Source organism: Colobus angolensis, unplaced genomic scaffold (assembly GCF_000951035.1).
Source record: "Colobus angolensis palliatus isolate OR3802 unplaced genomic scaffold, Cang.pa_1.0 Scaffold11, whole genome shotgun sequence".
In the NCBI taxonomy this organism is placed as follows: domain Eukaryota; kingdom Metazoa; phylum Chordata; class Mammalia; order Primates; family Cercopithecidae; genus Colobus; species Colobus angolensis.
This window is the reverse complement of record NW_012112030.1, coordinates 6,902,163-6,924,644: the sequence shown is the minus strand read 5'-3', so window position 1 is coordinate 6,924,644 and position 22,482 is coordinate 6,902,163. Positions and strand designations below refer to the sequence as shown.

Sequence of the window (22,482 nt, the reverse complement as noted above, 5' to 3'; positions counted from 1 at the left end):
GACAAGTTAAGCCCCATTTTCATTCTTTCTCTCTCTTTTTGCCCTTCTCCCATAAGATGACACAGTAAGAAGTCCCTTACGAGATACTGGCACCTTTATATTGGACTTCCCAGCCTCCAGAATTGGGAAATAAATTTCTTTCTTTATAATTTGCCCAGTTTGTGGTATTTTGTTACAGCAGCACAAAGCAGGCTAAGACAGGAAATTAGTAAGGGAGGAGCAGACTAGAAAAAGCCTAGATTGCCATAAATTTTGTATTAAGAGCGATTTCAGTGAGGGCTCAGAAGGAGAGGATAACTGTAGGGAAAGCCTGAAACTTCTTAGAGATTACTTTTGTGGTCCTGATGAGAATGTTGGTAGAGTAAACACCATTCTGACGAGGTCTTAGATGGAAAGGAGAAATGTCTTACTGGAAACTGGAGTAAAGACCATCCTTATTATGAAGTGGCAAAAAAACTTGGCAGAATTCTGTTCATGCCCTATGGCTTTATGGAAGGCAATTTAAGAGAGGTGAACCAGGATATCTGATGGAAGAAACATCTCAGCAGCAAAGCATTCAGTGGGCTGCATGGCTTCTTTCAAGCATATATAGTAAAATGTGAGGAGAGAGAAATGATTTAAAGATGGAATTTATAATGAACAGTGAAGACTAATAGAAAAAATTGGAAAACTCTCAGCCTGGCCATATAAAGAATTTAAAAGCATGTTCAGGACAGAATAAGAAGGATTTGGCCAAGTGGTAATTTGCTGAAAAGATTTTTCTGGCTAGAAGCAAACCAAGTTCTATTCATAAGACAATGGGAGAATGACCTGGAAGACATTTCCCAGATCATGGAGGCAAGTTAGGACCTTAAGGGCAAGGTTTCTAGAGAGGTGCCTGAAAGACCTCAGCATTCACTGCCCTGTGCTGCCTCATAACACTTGTCTGGGAGAGTTACGGGCACAAAACTTCAACCTGTGAGAGCTGCTCAGGAGTGAGCTGAGATAAGCAAAGCTGTGGAGATGAGGCTGCCTGGGTAATTGGGGGCCCAATCCCTGACCCAGTGGGTCTAGAAGGTGGGACACGGAGTCAAAGACTATTCTCAACCCTTAGGATTTAATATGGTTTGCCCTGCTGGGTTTTGGACTTACTTAAGACCAATTGCCCCTCTTTTCTTGCCTATTTTTCCCAGGAATGGAAATGTCTATCATATGCCTGTCCCACCACTGAATTTTAGAAGTAGGTAACTTGTTTTGATTCCACAGGCTCATGGCTGGAGAATTTGCCTCAGGATGAATTGTGCCTTGAGTCTCATCCATATCTGACTTGGGTGAAACTCTGGACTTTGGAATTTTAAGTTGGAGTTGGAATGCGTTACAATGTGGGGGCTACTGGAATGGAGGAAATGTCTTTTGCATGTGTGAAGGACATGCAAATTTGGGGGCCCAGGGGTGAAATGCTATGATTTGCATGTGTCCCACAAAGTTCACCTCGTTGGAGGCCTGGAGGTATTGGGAGGTGGAACCTTTAAAAGGTGTTAGGTCATGAAGGCATCACCCCCATGGATGGATCCATGCTGTTATCACAGGAGTGGGTTTGTTATCACGTGAGTTGGTTTCTTTTAAAAGTGTGAGTTTACTCTCTGTCTCTGTCTCCCTCTCTTTGCCCTTCTGCCATGGGATGATGCAGCAAGAAGGCCTCTACCAGAGGCTAGCACCTTGATATTGAACTTTCCATCCTCCCAAACTGTGAGAAATCAATTTCTCTTCTTTATAAAGTACCAGTTTGTGATAGTCTATTATAGCAGCACAAACAGACTAAGATAATCGCTGAAGTTGTATATAATTTCTCCCTCAGATATTATTTGGTTTCAACTAATTTCTTGGTTCATTTCTAAAATCACTCAGGTATTTCAAAAGAGATACAGTTGAACAAGTGGGCATAAATAACATACCAGTTACTACCCTCACACTGGCAAGAACCAGTCTAACTAGTACCAACATCCTTTACGTTAACATATGAAGGGCAAGTTCTGGCAAACGAAAATCCTTTGCAGTTCAATTCTTAGACTTATTAGATAAGAGGAACTAGTACCAACATCCTTTACGTTAACATATGAAGGGCAAGTTCTGGCAAACGAAAATCCTTTGCAGTTCAATTCTTAGACTTATTAGATAAGAGAACATAGGTGTTTTATACCTTGACTCCAGTAGTGCTTCAGGTATAGATTCCCCTGGTACCTGTGGACAAAACACAGAATAAGGGCCACAGTACAATCCATATTTGTATATTTGTAAGTGGTCAAACCACTACTCTGACCATTGAAAGACTATAAGGCAAGCCACAGATCCTTTTCCTCCTCTTCTGAACAAGATTCTGACCAATATTTTTCTCACATACTTGGATGAAGAGACTTTTAGTTTGGATTTTAATATTTACAATCTGTGAATTCTTCCTCTAGATCTTCCACAGCTAAAGATACAGATGGAAATTTGTTAGGCAAAGAAAATGCAAAAGGAGTAACAATATCAGTCTGTGTTTGCATAACAGTGAAGGAGAAACTCTTTTGTTACCCATCACCTTACATGGAAAAGTAGAGTCCATAGCTTTTGAAAAAGTAAAAAATACTGAGTGACTGGACTAGGTGAAAGGAGCAGGGCTGGTCTTCATGGAGAGAGGGATGGCTGATACAATATTAGAGGTACTTATTTAGACTGGAAGACAGTCTCTAATTAAGATACCAAGCAGGAAAACTGAATATATCCAATGACACAGTCAGAGAGCTTAATGTTCTTGAATAACACCCAAAGTGAGAACAAGAGTGTGATAATGGTTTAATTTTGTTAAAACTCTGGAATGTTTGATTATATTCAATATGTATTAATTATAAGCTAATTATATGGGCAAAAAGTTAAGATATTTTCAGACTTAAACTGTTGATGGTATGAAGAAATGCAAAAGATGTTTGCCGATTAAAAATTAGCTTAGCTAATTTTTAACAATGTTGCCCTGGCTAGTCTTGAACTCCTGAGCTCAAGTGATCTTCCTGCCTTTGCCTCCCAGTATGCTGGGATTACAGGGATGAGCCACCATGTCCAGCCTATAAGTTCTTAAAATGTATATTTCTTGCCTTACTTTGATCAATAGAAGCCTTAAAAAAAGACCTGGTAAGACGGTTATCACTTCTGTGACGTAAACTCAGGAAGAAGGATTTCAATGTATCATTGATAGTTATAATATTTGCTCTAGGTTTTTTTTTTATAATACTATCTATCAGGAAATAGAGTATTTCATTTGATTCCCAGTTTGCTAAGAATAATTGTGAACAGATGCAGAATTGTATCAAATATTTTTCTGAATGTTTCTCTAATCTGTTAACGTGTTGAATTACCTTAACTGGTTTTCTAATGCTTCATTATTGGGATCTCATTGACTCTTTAATCCATGGTAGTTTTCTTTGTTGTCAGTTGAACTGCTCTTGCTAAGTTAACTAAGTAGTTCCTTGGTCCTCAATCCAGCTGGTAAGTGACTTTTCATTAATATCATGAAGTACTGATTATACTCCTTGTAACATTCCTTGCTCTTAGTTGCTTTGAAATCCTAGTCTTTTGGTTTTCCTCTTCCTTCTGATGACTTCTTAATTTTTCCTTTGGTTTCTTTATCCTCTGGTGTTCCTTAGGACCCTTGGAGCACCTACCTCTTATAAAATCAAATATGTGTTGATGTTCTCCAAACCTCCACATGTGGTCCAAATTTCTTTTCTGAGTTGCAGTCATGAATATCAAAGTGCCTACTTCAACTTTCCATTTGGATGAGTTTACAGATACTTCAAAATGTTCAAAACAGAACTCATCTTCCAACTTTTCTTCTTTCTCCTACTTTTTGGCTTCTAAACCTATTGTTCCTCCAGTGATTCCCTCAGGTCACAGTACTACATGCATTCAGGAGTGAAAGGAGAGCCTAAATGTCATCACAGACTCCTCCTCCTTTTTCTAGCCTCCAAATCCATCACACAGACTATTGATTCTTTCTCCTAAATATTTCTCATAGCCATACATCTCTTTCCATCTCTATACACTAATTTGGCCAAAGCCATCATTCTTCTTAAGTTATTGCTACATTTCTTCATTTTCATTCAGCCTTTCTCTGTCTCGTAAACTCCCTCCTTTCTCTTTGTCCCTCTTCCTTTCCTCTTTCTCATTCTCTTTCTTCCCTCTCTCTCTTCTTTCTTTCCTTCCTTTCTTGTTTACTCTTTTTCTCCTCCTGTCTTACTCTAATTTTAAATATCTGTCCTAAATGAAGATATTTTCATTCATAGGAAATAACTTACCAGTAGTTCTTTATACAACATCATTATTAAAATATACACTTTTAAATGTTCATCAATAGAATTTAATTGAGGAGTATGACAGCAACATCAAAAAGGTCTAAGTTTTTAAAATGATTTCATTTATTTTTTGGGTTAATTTGTCTGGCAACACTTGACCACTAATTTCTAGTAATAGAATATCTGTCTGCTGACCATAAACCAAGACACATAATCTGTAACTGTGAGTTCAATTACGATGCATTGGTGGTTTTGTCAAAATAATTGTTCCTAGAATGTAGAACAAATACTTTTGTTTACTCTTTCCTTATTTCATCTGCAACAATTTTCTACCTGTCTATTAAGGCTAAATTGGTAGCAATATAGCTCTGGCCAAAAAAAAAAAAAAAAAATAGAACATATATAAGACCAAGGTAAAAAGCAAAACTATGTTTAATTTTGAACAAGTTACTCTAAGATACCTGAGGAACATTTAGACTGAAATATCAGTAGGACTTTAATTTCAAAAATGTAGTTTAGGTTTTAGTGTCTTTTGGATATTATTCTATCAGTTCAAAATATGGCCTGAGTTTCCTCAGGAAATTCTAAGTATTTTCCAGATCCAAGGCAAATGTCACCTCCCTTTTCCCCCCGACAGTAGTGTTCGTAGTTCCCTTTTCTGATTTAATAGTACATTTGATTCTTGATTCTAATTGCTTTTTTTTCTGTTTTCACTATTTTATAGACTTCTTAATGCTTTTTTTGTGGTAAGTATGTTGCATTTGCATAAGGTCAGAAACAAAGCAGTCACTTATAAAATATGTTCCTTGAATAATAACAACATTATTAGATTATATCTACAGCTTCCTCTGAAAAACAATAAAGATATTTGGATCCAAGTGGTGTAGTATTTCAGGTGAGTAGAAATGTACAAATCAGAGAAGGCGGGGGGGGGGGATCTAGCCTATATTTGCATGTTAATATACTTGACTTTATCCTTTTAGTCATTACCACAAGTGGAAAGTTTCAGCCCATGCCAGTGATAAATGGACACAGAAACCGTTGGGTTTAGAATTCAGTAACTCTTTCAAAGAAATGAAAACACTTCCGTGAAGGTATGTGAGACTGCATTCCTTGGTAGATCTTCTGGGAATAAGATCAGAATTATAGTAAAAACAGGCAAAGACTTCCTTAAGTATATGAGACTGTATCCAACAGCAGAAGGTTCTGATCAAGACTGGAAGTGCAATAAAAGCAACGAAGATAAGCATCAGAAATGAATGCTCTTCTGCAATAGTTTGTAAATTTATTAATGACGCAAAGTATTAAAAACTTGGATTTTTTTGGTCTCTGGAAATGGCCACCGAATTGGATAAAATCTTTCTGACTCTGGCAATAGTGGAATTCATCATCGGCATGCTGGGGAATGTGTTCATTGGACTGGTAAACTGGTCTGAAGGGATCAAGAACCAAAAGGTCTTCTCAGTTGACTTCATTCTCACCTGCTTGGCTATCTCCACAATCGGTCAACTGTTGGTGGTACTGTTCGATTCATGTGTAGCGGGACTTGCTCCACATTTATATGCCACAGATAGAGTAGGAAAACCTGTTACTATGCTTTGGCACATGACTAATCACTTGACCACCTGGCTTGCCACCTGCCTGAGCATTTTCTATTTCTTTAAGATAGCCCACTTCCACCACTCCCTTTTCCTCTGGCTGAGGTGGAGGATGAACAGAGTGATTGCTATACTCCTTACATTGTCTCTGTTCTTACTGATTTTTGACTGTTTAGTGATAAAAATGTTTATGGATATCTCACTGAATATAATAGATAAAAGTAATCTGACTTTATATTTAGATGAAAGTAAAATTCTCTATGATAAACTCTCTCTGTTAAAAATTCTTCTTAGCTTGAACAGTTTTATCCCCTTTTCTCTGTGCCTGACCTCATTGCTTTTTTTATTTCTGTCCTTGGTGAGACATACTAGAAATTTGAAGCTTAGTTCCTTGGGCTCTAGAGACTCCAGCACAGAGGCCCACAGGAGGGCCATGAAAATGGTGATGTCTTTCCTTTTCCTCTTCATAGTTCATTTTTTTTCCTTACAAGTGGCAAATTGGACATTGTGTATATTGGGGAACAACAAGTACACACAGTTTGTCCTGTTAGCCTTAAATGCCTTTCCCTCGTGCCACTCATTTATTCTCATTCTGGGAAACAGCAAGCTGCGACAGACAGCTGTGAGGCTACTGTGGCATCTTAGGAACTATACAAAAAGACTAAACCCTTTACCTTTGTAGACAGACTTTCCAGAAGCTTTTCTAAGAGAATAACTCAATGAGGAGCATTTGGGGATCACTTCCACTGTGTTTTTGTTCTTTTTGTTTTTTTTTTTCCTACTGCGTTTCTCTAAGTATTTTGGAACATAAATGAAATCCTACCAGGCTGCTTTTGATGGTAATTCACACATTGCTGGTCGATACCATTTTAAAAGTAATCATTTTTGTTTGGAGCATTGGCAAGCAATATTTTAGCCTCACATATTATTTCAAAAAATCTAAATTATTTAATTTTATATGCAAATAATAGGTAATTGCAACTTGTGGAGAAAAAGGTGTGTGATTCTTTAGAAAGCAAGATAGATTATAAACTTGAATGGGTAAAAGATATACAATGTGGGTAGAAAATCTAATTAAAAACTAAAGTCACAGTAGGAAAAATATAGACTCATAGCTTCAAAGCCAAGCTTTTTTTTTTGAGACAGAATCTCGCTCTGTTGCCCAGGATGGAGTGCAGTGGTGCGATCCTGGCTCACTGCCACCTCCACCTCCTGGGTTCAAGCAATTCTGTCTCAGCCTCCCGAGTATCTGGGACTACAGGCACACATCACCACACCCAGCTAATTTTTGTATTTTTAGTAGAGATGGGTTTTCACCATATTGGTCAGGCTCGTCTCGAACTTCTGACCTCAGGTGATCCACCCCTCTCATCCTCCCTAAGTGCTGGGATTACAGACATAAGCCACTGTGCCTGGCCCCAAGCATTTTTTTTTAAATGAAAAAAAGTGGTATATTTTTGTTATTAGAAGTCTTATTGATAACAAGGAAATACGATGATTATGTGAGAAAAGGAAGATTTGTAGTATGAAATAAAGTATCTTTAAATGGAAACTGGAAACACATGATTTAATGCTGATGTCCATTTAAAGTCCCAAATAATAAACATTTTGATGTTCCTAGGCACTTGCTAATATTGCTAAATTCTAAGACATGCAATATGCATTTTCAGAGAGGCAGAAATCAGTTTCTACCATGCTATGTAATAGAACTAAAATTATAGAGGTTTATCTCTTAATTCACAATTATACTCACACTGCTACTATAAAAAGATCATAAATACATTTAGAGGATGATTGTGTTTGTGTTTGTTTATGTGACATGCATTTTGTTGCAATCTGATCACTGGATTTCTTAGAGGAAAAAATAGTAACAATGTTAGCCAGGAAGGCACAGAAAGCAAAGTGACATTGTTTACAGAATGTTGCAGGTTTATTGTAAATTTTAGATAAGCATATGTATACATAGTCCTGATTTGACTATGATAATCTAAGATTAGATAAGGTAACTATAGGTTGTATATAAGGTTAGGGGTGGGAAATTTTACTAAAAATTTTTGAATATGATGGCATAGATTAAAACATTGTACAGAAGCTGTATAATGAAATTTTTTTTCCCAACAAAGGATACCTCTTAGAATTTACTTTCGATATATTCTTTATTTTGTGCTAGAGTACAGAAACAAAAATATGCTATTAAATATTGATAAATGCATGCTTGTAAACTAATCTTGATGAAGCTATAGGTGAGGGCACCACTGCACAGCTGTGCCCTGGAGCCGGAAATGATGTTAGAATTATTAATACTTCCCCCTCCCCATATGCATCAAATGAAATTGTAAGTACATCTGAGCTATGTGGTATCATGTATCAGTAACAGTGATGATGATAGTTTTAATGATAATACAGAATCTATTTTCTTAGTAATTTGCCTTTTACAAAAATGTACATATATTTAATCACTAATTTAGTATTTTATCAAAGATTATAATCATAATTTTCTTGCCTTGATAAAAGGTAATGTGCAAATCAAGTTGAATATATTTTAGACTTAGATACTGAGTTTATTTTAAATATTTTTTAAATATAAATGACTTGACTTTGTACTATTTACAAGATAACCCAAAACAGTATTTATATTTTATATTTTTGTGTCAATAAACTTTTCGTTGGTAAGCAATTGATCCAACTCATGGGCAACCTTACTGGTAAATTAATACATGTCTAACTAAAAGTAACACATGTCAAACACTTAGTAGGCAGCAACCCCAGGGAGATGGGACTACAAGGAACAGGGACCTATTCCTCACAATAGAAGCAAAACGAAAGTAAAACTAGTAAAAGCAGCCCAGGACATATTCTGGTTATTGCAATTGATGTATTGTAATCTGTATTTGTTTTGTGTGTGTGTGTGTGTGTGTGTGTGTGTGTGTGGTGTTTTTTTTTTTTTTTTTTTTTTTTTGAGATGGAGTCTTGCTCTGTCATCCAGGCTGGAGTACAGTGGGATGATCTTGGCTCATGGCATATTAGCAAATATTAAATCTCTTCTCTTCTCTTCTTTTTGAGATGGAGTTTTGCTCTTGTTGCCCAGGCTGGAGTGCAGTGGCACAATTTTGGCTCACTGCAACCTCTGCTTCCCTGGTTCAAGTGATTCTCCTGCCTCAGCCTCCTGAATAGCTGGGATTACCAGTGTACACCACCACGCGTGGCTAATTTTTGTATTTTTAGTAGAGATGGCGTTTTACCATGTCACCCAGGCTGGTCTCGAACTCCTGACCTCAGGTGATCCACCTGCCTCGGCCCCCAAAGTGTTGGGATTACATGAGCCACCGTGCCTGGCCAGTAATCTGCAAATTTGAATGGCAAATGAGAGCAAGCTCTGCACCTCTACTTTCTTCCAAAAAAGGCCTTTGTGGGAATTTAGCCGTCACCAAGCCACAATCCAAGAGCCATGCCCAACACATGCACTGCCACATGCACCATGGAGAAGAAAGACTGATGTGATTATGACCTACCCTGGGATGCAGCTGTTGGGGAAAGAGGGAGATTATCACTCATTTTCATAGACTCCCATTAACCTCACTTGTCAAATAAATGTTCATTTCAAGATTCTGGGTGTAATCCTTGTGGCTATTTCAATGCATACAGTCGGGTAATTTATAGGAGAGGAACAAATAACTTGTTTCAACTGCTGAAATTGGCTTATCTCCAACCCGTAGCTCTAGTTCTGAAGGCAAATAAGACACAAATCAAGCATACCAAGGCATGTTTTCTTAAATCGTACTGTATGTATACATCAGGTAGAAACCCACACCTATACTGATTTCCAAGAAAGAGGAGCACCAGTTTCCTCACTGTCTCAGGTGGTTTATCTGCTATGTCTTAGTAGGTGGCTTTTTGTAGCAAAATCTTGATTAGACAGCATCTTCTCTGAGCCAGGGTCATGCTTTAAGGGGTGTTTTCTGTTTTAAAAAAACTTTCATTTTAGTTTCAGGGGTACATGTGCAGGTTTGTTATACAGGTAAACCCATGTCATGGGGGTTTGTTGTACAGATTATTTCATCACCCAGGTACTAAGCCTATTACCCAATAGTTATTTTAGGGGGTGTTTGTATATTCGCACAGTTGTTTTTCTTTCATTCTAGACACTGGATGGTATTTTGTCTAGAGTAGGACATAGATTACTCTAATTATGTAGATTTAAAAAATTGTGATTATTAACTTAGACTTTGAATACAACTCACAGTATATGGGTCTTGTGGTTTTTATAGTTGTTATTGCATCTTTTATTTTTAGTTTCTTCAGTGTATCTACAAACTCAAATGTTCTTTAATCGCTATCTCCTGACTGACTTGTTTTCTGTGTTTGTCACAGTTAAACCATGCCTGTCAACGGAGTCTTCTTCTCAATTAGCCTTTATATGACTTACAGAGCATTTCTGAAAACATCAGTGATGTTTTCAGATAGGGCTATCTTGCTTCTTGTGTCACAAAATCTAGTTTTTTAGCCATCTTCAACTCCCTGGGCTAGAAGTGGTTCCTTTTCATGAAGAAAAGTACCAAGCCTCTCCCATCTCGGGTGGCAGACCAGCATGTTCCTTTTGATTCTGTATGATTTCTTGATTGAACTAGAAAGATCACAGAACAGTGTTGGGTTTTTCAGGATTAGAACAGAAATGATTCATAAGTTCATATATGAATGTAACATTTTCTCTAATTTTAAGGAGGTACTTTCTTTTCTTGCTCTGATACTTGTTTCACAGTCAAGTCTTATTCATTTTCTCCTTTTGTGTGCTGCTAGTGGGACTGCCAACTAAGCACTAATTCATTTAACAAATAGTTATGGAAGACCTACTATTATCCAGGCCCTTTATGTTCTGTGAATTGGAAATACACCAATCAACAACAACAAAAAAGTCACTTATGTGGTTGTTAAGAGAGTTGCTGGCCAACTTGCCAGTCAGCATCAATACTGGCTGAATGAGAAACACATTGTCAGAGAACAAGGCAGGCAAAATCCTGTCCTGTCCTCAGAGAATCATAGATTTGCAGCTTTTCCGTAGAAAGATTTTTGTCTGGGTTTGGGAGTCACTGTCAGACATATATCAAGAGCCTCTCAGTGAGTGCCAGCCATGTACTCCAGACCAATTAAGTAATAAAAATCCCTGGGGGTGGCCCACAGGCATCAATATGTTTTTTTAAAGCTCCCACATTAACTGTAATGTGCAGTAAAGGTTGAAAACCATTGTATTAGAGTTCAAAATAATACAAATAAATTATGTAATATATTTTACTGTGGATATATTTTTATGAGACAAAGGATTTTACCAAAGGAAGAATTAATGAAAAGAATTTCCCTCCTACTCTCCGCCTTATTTTTTTTGCTATTTTCCATCTTTTTTACTACGTTTTTCATTTCAGTTGATAAGAGCTTATTCGGAATCAAATAGCCAGGAAGGCATTGGAAACCAAGCTCAAAAGTTCAGTAAAACAGCTCAGATAGAGGAATAATTTTGGTTTCTTCGCATATGCTTGTACATAATTGTGTAAAATCATCTCCCTTTTTATTTCTTTAAGAAATCCTAAAAGCTTCAAGACCCAAGCCAACTGTCATTATCTTCATGAAACTAGAATTAGTTATTGGCCATAGATTTTATAACACCCTCCTCTGTGTTGTAATTACATTTTGATCAAACTTTGATTACATTCAGTAGTAAAAGCACATTTAATGTTGCTTTTTTTCACTACTCTGTGAGCTTTTTGATGCTTCTTTTTATTACACTTAAAGTAGAATCAGAAATATGATGGAGTTTAATGAAACGAATGAATAATACACATATTGTAGAGGTTATTTTTAGATAATTCTTTTGAAATTAAAATATTCAAATCCAAATGGTATTGACTTTCAGTTGAGGAAGAAATTACAAATCAGTGTAAAGAAATGTTTGATATTTGCATACCTGACTAAGCCCTTCTAGATGTCTTCACAAATTGGAAACTGCTGACAGTATCAATGATGAGTTGGCCCATTTACTGTATTTACTGTTTAATTTGGAAGTCAGTAGCTGATTAAAAATAATGTTAAAGTTTTTTTTTTTAAATTAAGATATGTGAGACTGGATCTTCTTGCACATATTTCAGGCCTACTAGTGAGATGAACATTAAAAAAAACCAGAAAGATATTTTATGAAGATAAGTGAGATGGCATCAAACAGAAGATCATTCTGAGTTACTGTAAACATTTTAAATATAAATCTGAAAATCATCAAGTTGGATATTATTCTGCAATGTTTTGACAGCAAAAGTATCAGTGAAACATAGTATTAGCTTTCTGGATTTGCTTCTACAGAAATGCCACCTGGAATTGGAAATACCTTTCTGATAGTAATGATGGGAGAATTCATAATCTGAATGTTAGGGCATGGGTTCATTGTACTAGTTAACTGCATTGACTGGTGAGGAGTCAAATGATCTTATCAGCCGACTGTATCCTCACCAGCCTTCCTATCTCCAGAATCAGTCAACTTTGGATAATACTACTTGATTCATTTTTAATAGCATTATGGCCACATCTATATGCCTTCAGCAAACTAGTAAAATTTATTGGTATTTTGGGGGCACTGACCAATCACTTAGTTACCTGGCTTGCTGCCTGTCTTAGTGTTTTCTACTTCTTTAAAATAGTCAATTTTTCCCACCCCTGCTTCATCTGGCTGAGATGGAGAATTAGCAGAGTGCTACTTGTACTCCCACTGGGGTCTTTGTTCCTACTGGTTTTCTTTTCTTTCTTTTTTTTTTTTTTTTAACCATAACACAGTTATCAACTTTAATAAATTTAACATTGATCCAATATTTTTATATATTGTCTAGATTCTAATGTTGTAAATTGGCCCAACAATGTCTGTTACAGCAGTTTATTTCTTCTCTAGTAAAAGATTCAGTCAGATCAAGCATTGCATTTAGTTGACATGTCTCTTTAGTCACTCATAATCTGGAATCTTGTCTCAATCTTTGTCTGTTACACCAATTAACACATTTTTTAAGGATACAGAAACTCCTTTTGTAATATTACATACTCTATTTTGGGCTTATCTGGTGCATCCTTGTGGTTAGATCCAGATATTCATCTCTGGTTAGAAAATTCATTCAAGTGATGTGCCTTTCTCAGATCATCACATATGGAGGTCACAATTTCTACATACTCCTCATTGGTGGTGTTAAGTTTTTGTGTCCAGTCAAGATGTTGTACAATCTCTAGATGCTTAAACCTTGCATTAACAGGTGGACTTAGTCACTTGTAGATTAACAGCTACACAACTTATGAAAGAAACTCAACTTGGTCTTTAGATGTAAGGAAAATTCTATATGGTAACGTCTGGATTCTTGTCAGTTTGATCTACTTAATTTCCTTTCTTCTGTCCCTGATCTCACTGCTCCTTTTAATTCTGTCCTCGATGAAACATATCAGGAGTTTGCAGCTCAACACCATGGACCCAAGGAACCTCAGAATGAAGGCCCGTAAGAGGGCCGTGAAAATGAAAATGAAAATGAAAATGATGGTGTCTTTCCTCCTCTTCTTTTTGGTTCACTTTGCTTCTCTCCTACTAACAGGTTGGATTTTCCTTGTACAGCAGAAATAGCAGGTCAATTTCTTTGTCTTGTTGACATCGATTATTTTTCCTTCAAATCACTCATTTGTCCTAATTTTGGAAAACCACAAGCTGAGACAGACTGCTGTGGGACTACTGTGGCATCTTAAGTGCTACCTAAAAAGAGTGAAAGCTTTAGTTTCGTAGACTTTTCCAGATTTTTCTATTTCCAGGGGAATTAATGAGAACACATTGAAGATGTATTTTAGCATGTGTTTTTCACCCTGATTATTTTAAGGTATAAGTGAGCATCACAAAATTTCCCTAGAATGGCCTATAAATGAACAATCTACTCATAAAGTCAGCCAATGTAATACCGGATTCTTAAAAAAGTAAGTATCATTGTCATTTTAATATTTGCTAGTAACAAGGAAATATTTGAGACTTAATATAAATGTAAAATAAATAATGCAGCATGTTTTAATTTTATATGTGCTGGCAAATGTGTGATGACATTCATATGTGAGGGAAAAAAGAAGTAGTATTTGGAAATGGTTCTAAATACCATTAGGACCTAATATCTACTCCAATTTGGAGTAGGTGGAATATTTTTATAACACTAAGTAAAAGACATTAAGAACTAAAAATATTGAAAGCATATAATCTCATAACAATAGATGTAACTTTTAAAACAAAAGAGAATTCTCTCATTAGGACCCTAGCTAGGAATTCAAGCTATCCTACCTTTGTAGGATAAGTGCAAAATCAACTGAACTTCTAAGAAGAAGTTGAATACTTATCCCTATGTCCATAATGATGCGTCTATTTTTACTTTATAGGATCAAAACCACACTTTGACACTGGATCTCTGTGTGTGTGCACATGTGTAATGATAGATTTTTGTCATACCATGAATACTAGTGTGTCACATCAGAGAAAACTAACACAACCAACTAACTCACTAAGAATAAGAACATAAAGGAAAATTTATAAGAGAATGTCACATATTTGCATATATTTTAGGCATGTTTGTATTTGTGTATAGTTCTAGGTTGACTTTTACAATAAAATAATTTAAAGTAACTGAAAATGTATACAATATATAATCTTAAGGCCAGTACAGGCCTATACATTCAGATTTTTAAAATTTCATTCATTGTTAGATACTGTATAATAAATTTCCTAATGATTATCATGGACATTATCTTGCTTTAGAAAGGGCAACATTAAAATCACACTGGCTATATTTAGGTTCAGGTCGTGAGGATAATTTGGTTTGGAATTACTCCTTTCAGTAAACAACTTAAATTCCCTTCCCCTTTTCCTTCCCCTTCCCCTTCTCCTTCCCCTTCCCCTCCCTTCTCTGACCTCCCCTCCCCCTCCCTTCTCCTCCCTCTCTTCCCCCTACCCCTCCCCATCCCTATTCCCTCCCATCCTTCTCCCCTTCCCTCCCATCCCCTTCCCTTCCCTTCTTTTTGAGATGAAGTTTTGCTCTTGTTGCCTAGGCTGGAGTGCAATGGTGCAATCTTGGCTCACCGCAACCTCTGCTTCCTGGGTTCAAGCAATTCTCCTGCCTCAGCCTCCCAAGTAGCTGGGATTATAGGCATGTGCCACCACACCTGGCTAATTTTTTTGTATTTTTAGTAGAGACAGGGTTTCTCCATTTTGGTCAGATTGCTCTCAAACTCCCAACCTCAGGTGACCTGCCAGCCTTGGCCTCCCAAAGTGCTGGGATTACAGGGGTGAGCCACTGCGCCTGGCCTAAACTTTTCTTTAATGATCAAGATTCAAAAGATTTAAAAAACCATGCACAATCCTTGCTTCTAGTGAGTGGGACTTAGAAGTAAATGTCTTATTAGGATGAAGTCCTCACATCTCAGGTACTATCCTTGGAGAGATGAAGCCATATGGAGCAGAAACCTATTCCAGAGAATAAAAGCACAGAAAATGACTATTAAACGATGAAGGCTGGGAGACAGTCTGGGACTATGGCTACCACTGTATTGCATTCTCCCTATTACAATGACATTTTGAGATTAAGCTCTGCACCATCATTTTCCATAACAAAAGCCTGGGTTGGAGATGCAAGCCACGATCCAAGAAAACCACGACTGTTACATCCAAAGCTAGTTGCAGGCAATCTGGAGAGAACTGTATCCTATCCTGGGAACAAATAATTGGGAAAAGAAAATGACCTTTTTTTTGCCAATTGCTTTCTCCTAAAGTAAGATTATAGTCTTGATGTCATGAGAGTTTTTGAGTTCCCCTGTCTCAGTTTGGTCACACAGTTGATTTATAGAAGTGCTGCCAATAACCTGAATAACCTGTTTCTAATGCCAAAAACGGCTGATGCCTGAGCCCTGCCTTAGGCCCAGAACTTAAGATAAGAAGATATTTTGGGTGTGCAAGCCATGTTGTCCTTAGCTTTACTCAAAGAAAACATCCTAGTGAAAATATGCATGTATCAATAAATATTTCAGAGGGCGTGATAGTCTCTGGTGAATCTTTGATAGTTCACATGGTTTGCTGCTGCCCTTAATTTCATGTCCTTTGAGCTAGAAACTTCCTTCATTAAAATACAGAAAAAAGGAGGCCATCTGCAAAACCCATACATCCAGTCCACTCTTCTGTTGCATTGCTTAATGCTGTGTACAATGACCTAGGCCCTGAGCTAGATTATTGCCAAGAATAAATCTTCATTTAGAAAACTGATCAGATGGTTGGTTTGATAAATTCAGAAAAATGTTAGGGCAATATTTTTATAGGAAGGTTATTTGTAGAAGAAATCCCAGGTGACTGATAAACTCTTTTCAATTTTAGCTATTTTGAGGGGCACCAATGTAGATGCAGCTTCAGAAGACAAAGGCATTATCCTGACTTGTATGTTGCCACCTCTATTCCTTAGCCCCATGTTTAATAAATGAATCAGTTCTGGAAATAATTTACATTCCCTTTTATATAGATATAACCTGGCCCCTGAACTTTGAAGCTTCTATTAATTATTTTCCTTTTAGACTTCAGTTTGAAATACTTTTGCAGTTTTCAAAAAACAATTAAAAAGTGAAAATGATCTCTTGAACAACAGTTCTTTTTTAACTTTAAACATCTTGTATCTTTGGCTTTTTGTTTTTTGAGACAGGGCCTTGCTCTGCAGTCCTGGCTGGAGTGCAGTGGAGTGATCACAGCTCACTGTTTTTTGTTTTGTTTTTGTTTTAATCTGCTGAACATAATCTCTAATTCTCTGCCAATGATCTTAGAGCCAAGACATTCTAGTTACAATATTTCATAATTTGGCTGTGTGATTGTTTTTCTCCTTCTTTTTGGTTGATGAAAAGTTGTACCCAACTTCCTCACTAATAACATGAATGATCTCCATATCTCTTTATTGTTCATTGATGCATTCTACTATTTTACGGTGGCTAAGTCCATATTCTTGGTGTTGAAAGTCATGAAGATGGTGAAGACTTTGTAATGTTCATTGCAGATTCCTAATCAGGACAGAAACTGGCAGGGATGTCCTGCAATTAAGCTACTAAGACTTCCATAGTTTCTTCTTTTCATTTGTAGTAGGCTCTTGGGAAGGTCCTTGGGCCTTTTAGTTGTGCCAAGAGCATTGCTGAAATTTGTATTTGTAGGGGTAGGGGGAGGTTTACTGAAATTTTGAAAAGATTCATGACTTGACCTGGTGGTAATCCTGCTGAGCAAATCCTATTTAGTTTGTTCATACTGCTATAAAAAATACCATAAAATGGGTGCTAATAAACAACAGAAATGTACTTCTTACAGTTCTAGAGGCTGGGAAGTCTAAGATCCAGGCATTCACAAATTTGATATCTGGCAAGGGTTCATTTCCTTGTTCATAGATGACTTTTCCCTATAATCTTACATGGCAAAAGGGGTAAGGGAATTATTTTGGGGTCTCCTTTATAAGGGCATTAATTCCATTCATGAGGGTTTCATCTTTATGACCTGATCACCTTCCAAAGGCCCCATCTCCTAAGATCATCACTTTGGGGGTTAGAATGCCAGTATGTGAATTTTTGGGGGGCACATTCAGACCATAGTACAAGTGTTAAAACTGCATGAAGAATCCCTGCACTCAAGGTAATCCAAGTAATAGATTAACATGAATCAATCCAACCCAATTATTGGGAATTCTCATAGTTCTTGCAGAGGTTCTTTCCTTGGCCCATTTTCTTGGAACTTCCCAAATCTAGTCTTTAGACTACTTTCCATGCTCAAACTTCCAAGTATTAGGATATTTCTTTCCCTCATCTTTTGTCCCTGTATTCCTCAACTTTCATCCTACCCCTTTATGCTTCTGCATGTAACTTTATTTTCTTCTTGACTCTATCAAAAGCTATTGATGTCCTGCCAGAAGGATCACTCGTTAAAAGCAAACTGCAAGATTTTCTAACAAAATTGAGTTAGGGATTCTCAGGACAGGAACAGACATAGCTTCAAATTTAAGATTGTCTGATCTCTACTCTGGGTAGCAAAGAAAAGTGTTTTCCCTCCATTCTGAGGACAATGTCCTTTTCTCTCTCTCCCTTTGCTCCCATATCCCTCAATCTCACCACCGTCTAATAAAATAAGCCAATAGATTTAAGGCTGCAGAGAGTATAAAATACTTGAACTTACATAACAAATCATGTTAAATATTTATATTTTAATATGAAAGACCCTCAATAGTTACGTTAAAAAAAGTAACTATTACCCAGGTAATATTTCTGCCCAGAAATTTGAGAAACAGGATTATCTGTAATTATCTACACATTTAAGAAAATTGAACTCCTTATGAAATACATCTTTAGGAATTACTGGAGATTCATTTGAGGTCTGGTTGGTTACTATGACCTTAGGAAGTTACTTAACCTCTCTAAATCCGTTTGCTTTTTTGAAAAATGATAAAAATGTTTTCCTCACAGGGTATATGTGAGAATTATGGAGCTCATGTATATAAACACTTTTTCATAGTTTCTGGTATTAAAAACTCAATATATTTTTTAAATGATGCTGATGGTAATGATATGCTGTTTGTCACCACATGTATTTTTACACAGAATTTAAAAAAAAAAAACAAAAACTTTTCCTCTATCCCTTAGGTTACATACGTTGCTATGTTCACTATTTTCCTTTTATAGCTAAAATAAACTGTAACACATCATTACCCTTTTTTTTGTCAGCTATATTTCTTAAGTTTTGTATTTACTGATAATAATTATGCCACCTATGTCTCTGCTTTTTCATGCTTGAGGGATCTCTGGAACAATCAACGTGCATGATGGTCTGAAAAAACCCAATTTATGGGCAATAAAGTGAATCATCTTATTATCAGGGACAAACATCTGTTTCCTTTATTGACTGCTATGTAGAGCATACCAACCAAATTGCCATTCATCTATCCATCCAACAATATTTATTAGCTATTCCGTACTGGGCAATGCTCTAGGCTTGGGGATAGAACAGTGAACAAACAAAATCCTTGGCCTAATGGATATTACCTGAAAGTGTGCCAGGAAGAATAAACTCACTTGTGAATTACAACAATAACTGGTTTGTTCAGGTCAAAATCTTGTTTTGTCTCCTGAGAATTTCACTGAATTGCAACATGTAGGAGGCAAAGTATACCTCAAGAATTAAGAGCAATTATGAATAAATGATAAACCACAGAGCTTACATTTACCTCCTTATATATGCATATTTATGTAAATAAATACATGCATATTCACATTATGTAAATTGAATAATTACATATTTAGATTTGTAAATATGTAATTTTTGCATACTTAAAATGTAAAAATGTAAAAAATCACATATTTACATTTATGTAAATATGCAAATATATTAGGAGGTAAATGTAAGCTGTAACTATACATATATAGTATGTAAGTGGTAACTGTGTACATATATAGTTACTACTTACATTTATATATGTGTATGTACATATATGTATATATACAATACACACACATACTGTTACTACAGGGTGTAAAATTGAATAGGATATAGTGTCTTCCCTCAAAGAGTTGCCAATTATGTTGGAGGATATAATAAATACAAAGTCTGTTTCTTCGGTTTAACAAATGACTGATGTGAGGAAAAAAGTTGTAGGAACATGTTCACATAGTCACCCAAATGGAGCATCCTACTCTGTCACCATTTCAGGATTAAGACTAGACAGTCTTTTGTGTTACAAATTGGGACATTAGTGCTCTGGGAAACAGTGATGTTCACCATTCTAAATCCCTTGGTATTACTATTTCATTTATTAAACTACACTTCTGATATTTTAGATTAAAATGTTTTGGCTTATCGCAGTCTAGGAAACCTGTCTTGAGTATATAAAACAGATAGCTGATGCACAATTAGGGAAAAATAAGGCAACCTATGAAAATGGCCTTATGGATTAAAAGAAGTGAGCTCCTACATGGTCAGTGAAATCCAGGAAAAATTTAATGGAAAAAGTGCCATCTAAGCTTAGCTTTAAAACAGAGTATCTTCAGGTAGAAAAGGCAAAAAGGAGAATATGCCCAAGTGGAGTTTGGCTGGAGACAAAGAATAAAGACTAGAAAGAACAATTACCCAAGGCCAGACCTGGTGTTGGAGGGGGCAAGATACTTACTACTTAAAGACATAGAACAACTAACTGTTCGCTGGGCACAATGAATGGAATATAGAACACTGCATCTAGTTTAAAACTTTACCCTTCTTAGTGGTTTATTATTTTTTTCTGAAAAAACATGTGTATGCTACTTTTACTGCACTTTTCTATATCAGATCTTGATTTAAAACCTTACCACTCTTAGTGGTTTATTATTATATATATTTTTTTAATCTGAAAAAAAACATGTGTATACTACTTTTCCTGTACTTTTCTATATCAGATCTTGATTGGCTTACCACCATTACACACACACATCTCTCTTCTCTTCCATCCTTCCGGTTGTAGAATCATTTGTTGTAAAATCAGTATTCAGTATTCACATAATTATGACAGACTTTACATGACTAGTATTGTTCATAGTTGAGGTATACAGTGTAGTTTTTAAATTTTTATTTTTCTCAGGGTTCAAAATTACATGTTCTGTTTTCTTAATTTTGAAAAATATGCAATCACTAATTTATCCCCCCTCTGTGGAAAAATGAAAGCTCTCTAGGCTGTATTCAAATACACCAGGTACTCTTATCAGTTTTTATTTTTTGAAATATTCTACCTGAGCTCTCCATCTTTAGGCATTTCCTGTTGACTTCATACTGTTCTCCCCTACCACTCTCCCTCTTTAATATTTTACCGTTTTACAAACTTTATGGCTACCCTGTAACAACAGACAGTACCTTTCAAGTTCCGACTTTATAAGGACAGAACCACCATTTCATTTATTTCCGCCGCCCTCCTTCAACATTCCTACCTGTATTTCCTGCTCTTTTTAAAATATGGTAAATAACATTTGCATTCCACTTTGTAACCATAATTATGCCCTTAAACAATAAAAAACATAAACAACATTTGTATTTTACGATTATTCAAATGTTATTCACTGAACAGTCAAGCTTTGTGCTACTATGGGATTTCCTTTTCTGCGGTTCCAAGCCTCGATCCACGTCCTGCCACAGGAGCATTGCAATAGAGCCCATTTTCTCACACTCTCGCCAATAGTTCAAAAGCTTGCAGCATTTTGTCTGGTATTTGGAGGATGCTTTTCCTGTACAGTTTTGCTTTTTTTCACTGAAAGTTTCTGATTATTATTCTTTTCTCTTGTGGGATGAAGAAGTATGTACCTTCTATATCACAGTCTTAATACTTTCAGCTCTTACTCATTCAAATCTTACAATCCAGTCCAGTACTCACGGTTTACTGATTTGCTTTTTCCTGAAAATTTTAGCCGTCTGTTTTGTTTTGAAATAATGCAACCTCTGCGCTTTGTCACGTCCTCAAATTCGTCAGGTGTATTAGGATGCACACTTCCTTAGATCTTTTCGAGGGTCTTAACTGCAGTTCTGTTTCCAGAATCGCGTATTTTCTTTCTAGGAATTGTAGGCTCTCGGCGGCCCCCAGAGGAGCTCTGCTTGTAGCGAAGAAAGCAGCCGCGAACAGCGCCTGAGCACTAACGCGAGACTGTGGGCCTCGCCATTCGCTGCTCCGCCGCGCTGCAAGGGACCCTGGGAGTAGGCCATTATGCTAGCCCCTGAGGCCGTTAGCTTAGTCACGACTCTAAATGTGTACCTGCAGTCGGATGTTGAGGATCACCGAGCCCGCGACGTAGAAGTACGGGAAGTTCATGCGCAGCTGCCAGGCCAGCTCGAAGAAGGCGAGCAGGGTGCGGGAGAGCCCCTTGCAGAAGACGCCGTACGAGGTGGGGGCCGCGGCGGGGCTTGAGGCCCTGACGGCCAAGTAAGACTGAGCCGCCGGGGGGGCCATGGGCCAGGTGTCGCCGCCCGCCCAGCGTCTGTACCGAGGGTTGCCGCAGGGCCCGCGGACCCCCTAGCGACGACTGGGACCGGCGGGACGGTGGGCAAAGCGGCCCCCGGGCTCACACCCAAGCTTGCCGCTGCTGCTGCTGGGTCCGGTGCGGCGCGTCGCCCCAGGCGCCGCTGGCGCTCCGCCCCTTCCTGTCTGCGTCTCACTTTTGGCATTTACCATTTAGAGCTCAACCAGTGGTTGATCTGGAATAGGATGTGTTATAGAGCATGTACGAACAACCATGCAGATATTTCCACTTTAAAATGAAAAAAGCTAAGCGAGATGTAACTTGCTTTAGGGCACAAAATTTGTAAAGTCCAAAGCTAGATTAAAACTTGAGTTTGTCTGCTGTGTTCTGTGGGATGTTAGCCAGGAATCTTACCCTTTTGATTTCATAACATTAATATTAGGGCAAGATTATTCCTAAGCCAGTAAAGGCACAAGGTCTCTGTATTCATAATATACCATAGGCATAAAGGATCACAATCTTAGTCTTTGGATTTTTCTATGTATTAGGAATATTTAAAT

The 22,482-nt window shown here is 37.1% G+C and overlaps 2 protein-coding genes across 2 annotated transcripts; one reads left to right on the top strand and one right to left on the bottom strand.

Annotated features, from left to right (window-relative positions):
* The first annotated feature begins 5,642 nt into the window (after positions 1-5,642).
* LOC105520122 (taste receptor type 2 member 42) lies at positions 5,643-6,587 on the top strand. Its single transcript, XM_011953731.1, has one exon. It carries the CDS (start codon positions 5,643-5,645, stop codon positions 6,585-6,587), a length of 945 nt encoding a protein of 314 aa, XP_011809121.1.
* A 14,394-nt stretch (positions 6,588-20,981) lies between these two features.
* Positions 20,982-22,082, bottom strand: SMIM10L1 (small integral membrane protein 10 like 1). The gene has a single exon (XM_011953719.1). It carries the CDS (start codon positions 21,910-21,912, stop codon positions 21,706-21,708), a length of 207 nt encoding a protein of 68 aa, XP_011809109.1. The 5' UTR covers positions 21,913-22,082; the 3' UTR covers positions 20,982-21,705.
* Between the last annotated feature and the right edge of the window lie 400 nt (positions 22,083-22,482).

What these genes read in the sequence shown, in the direction of transcription:
- LOC105520122 (XM_011953731.1), top strand. Translation starts at nt 5,643, where the DNA reads ATGGCCACCGAATTGGATAAAATCTTTCTGACTCTGGCAATAGTGGAA.
- SMIM10L1 (XM_011953719.1), bottom strand. Translation starts at nt 21,912, where the DNA reads ATGGCCCCCCCGGCGGCTCAGTCTTACTTGGCCGTCAGGGCCTCAAGC.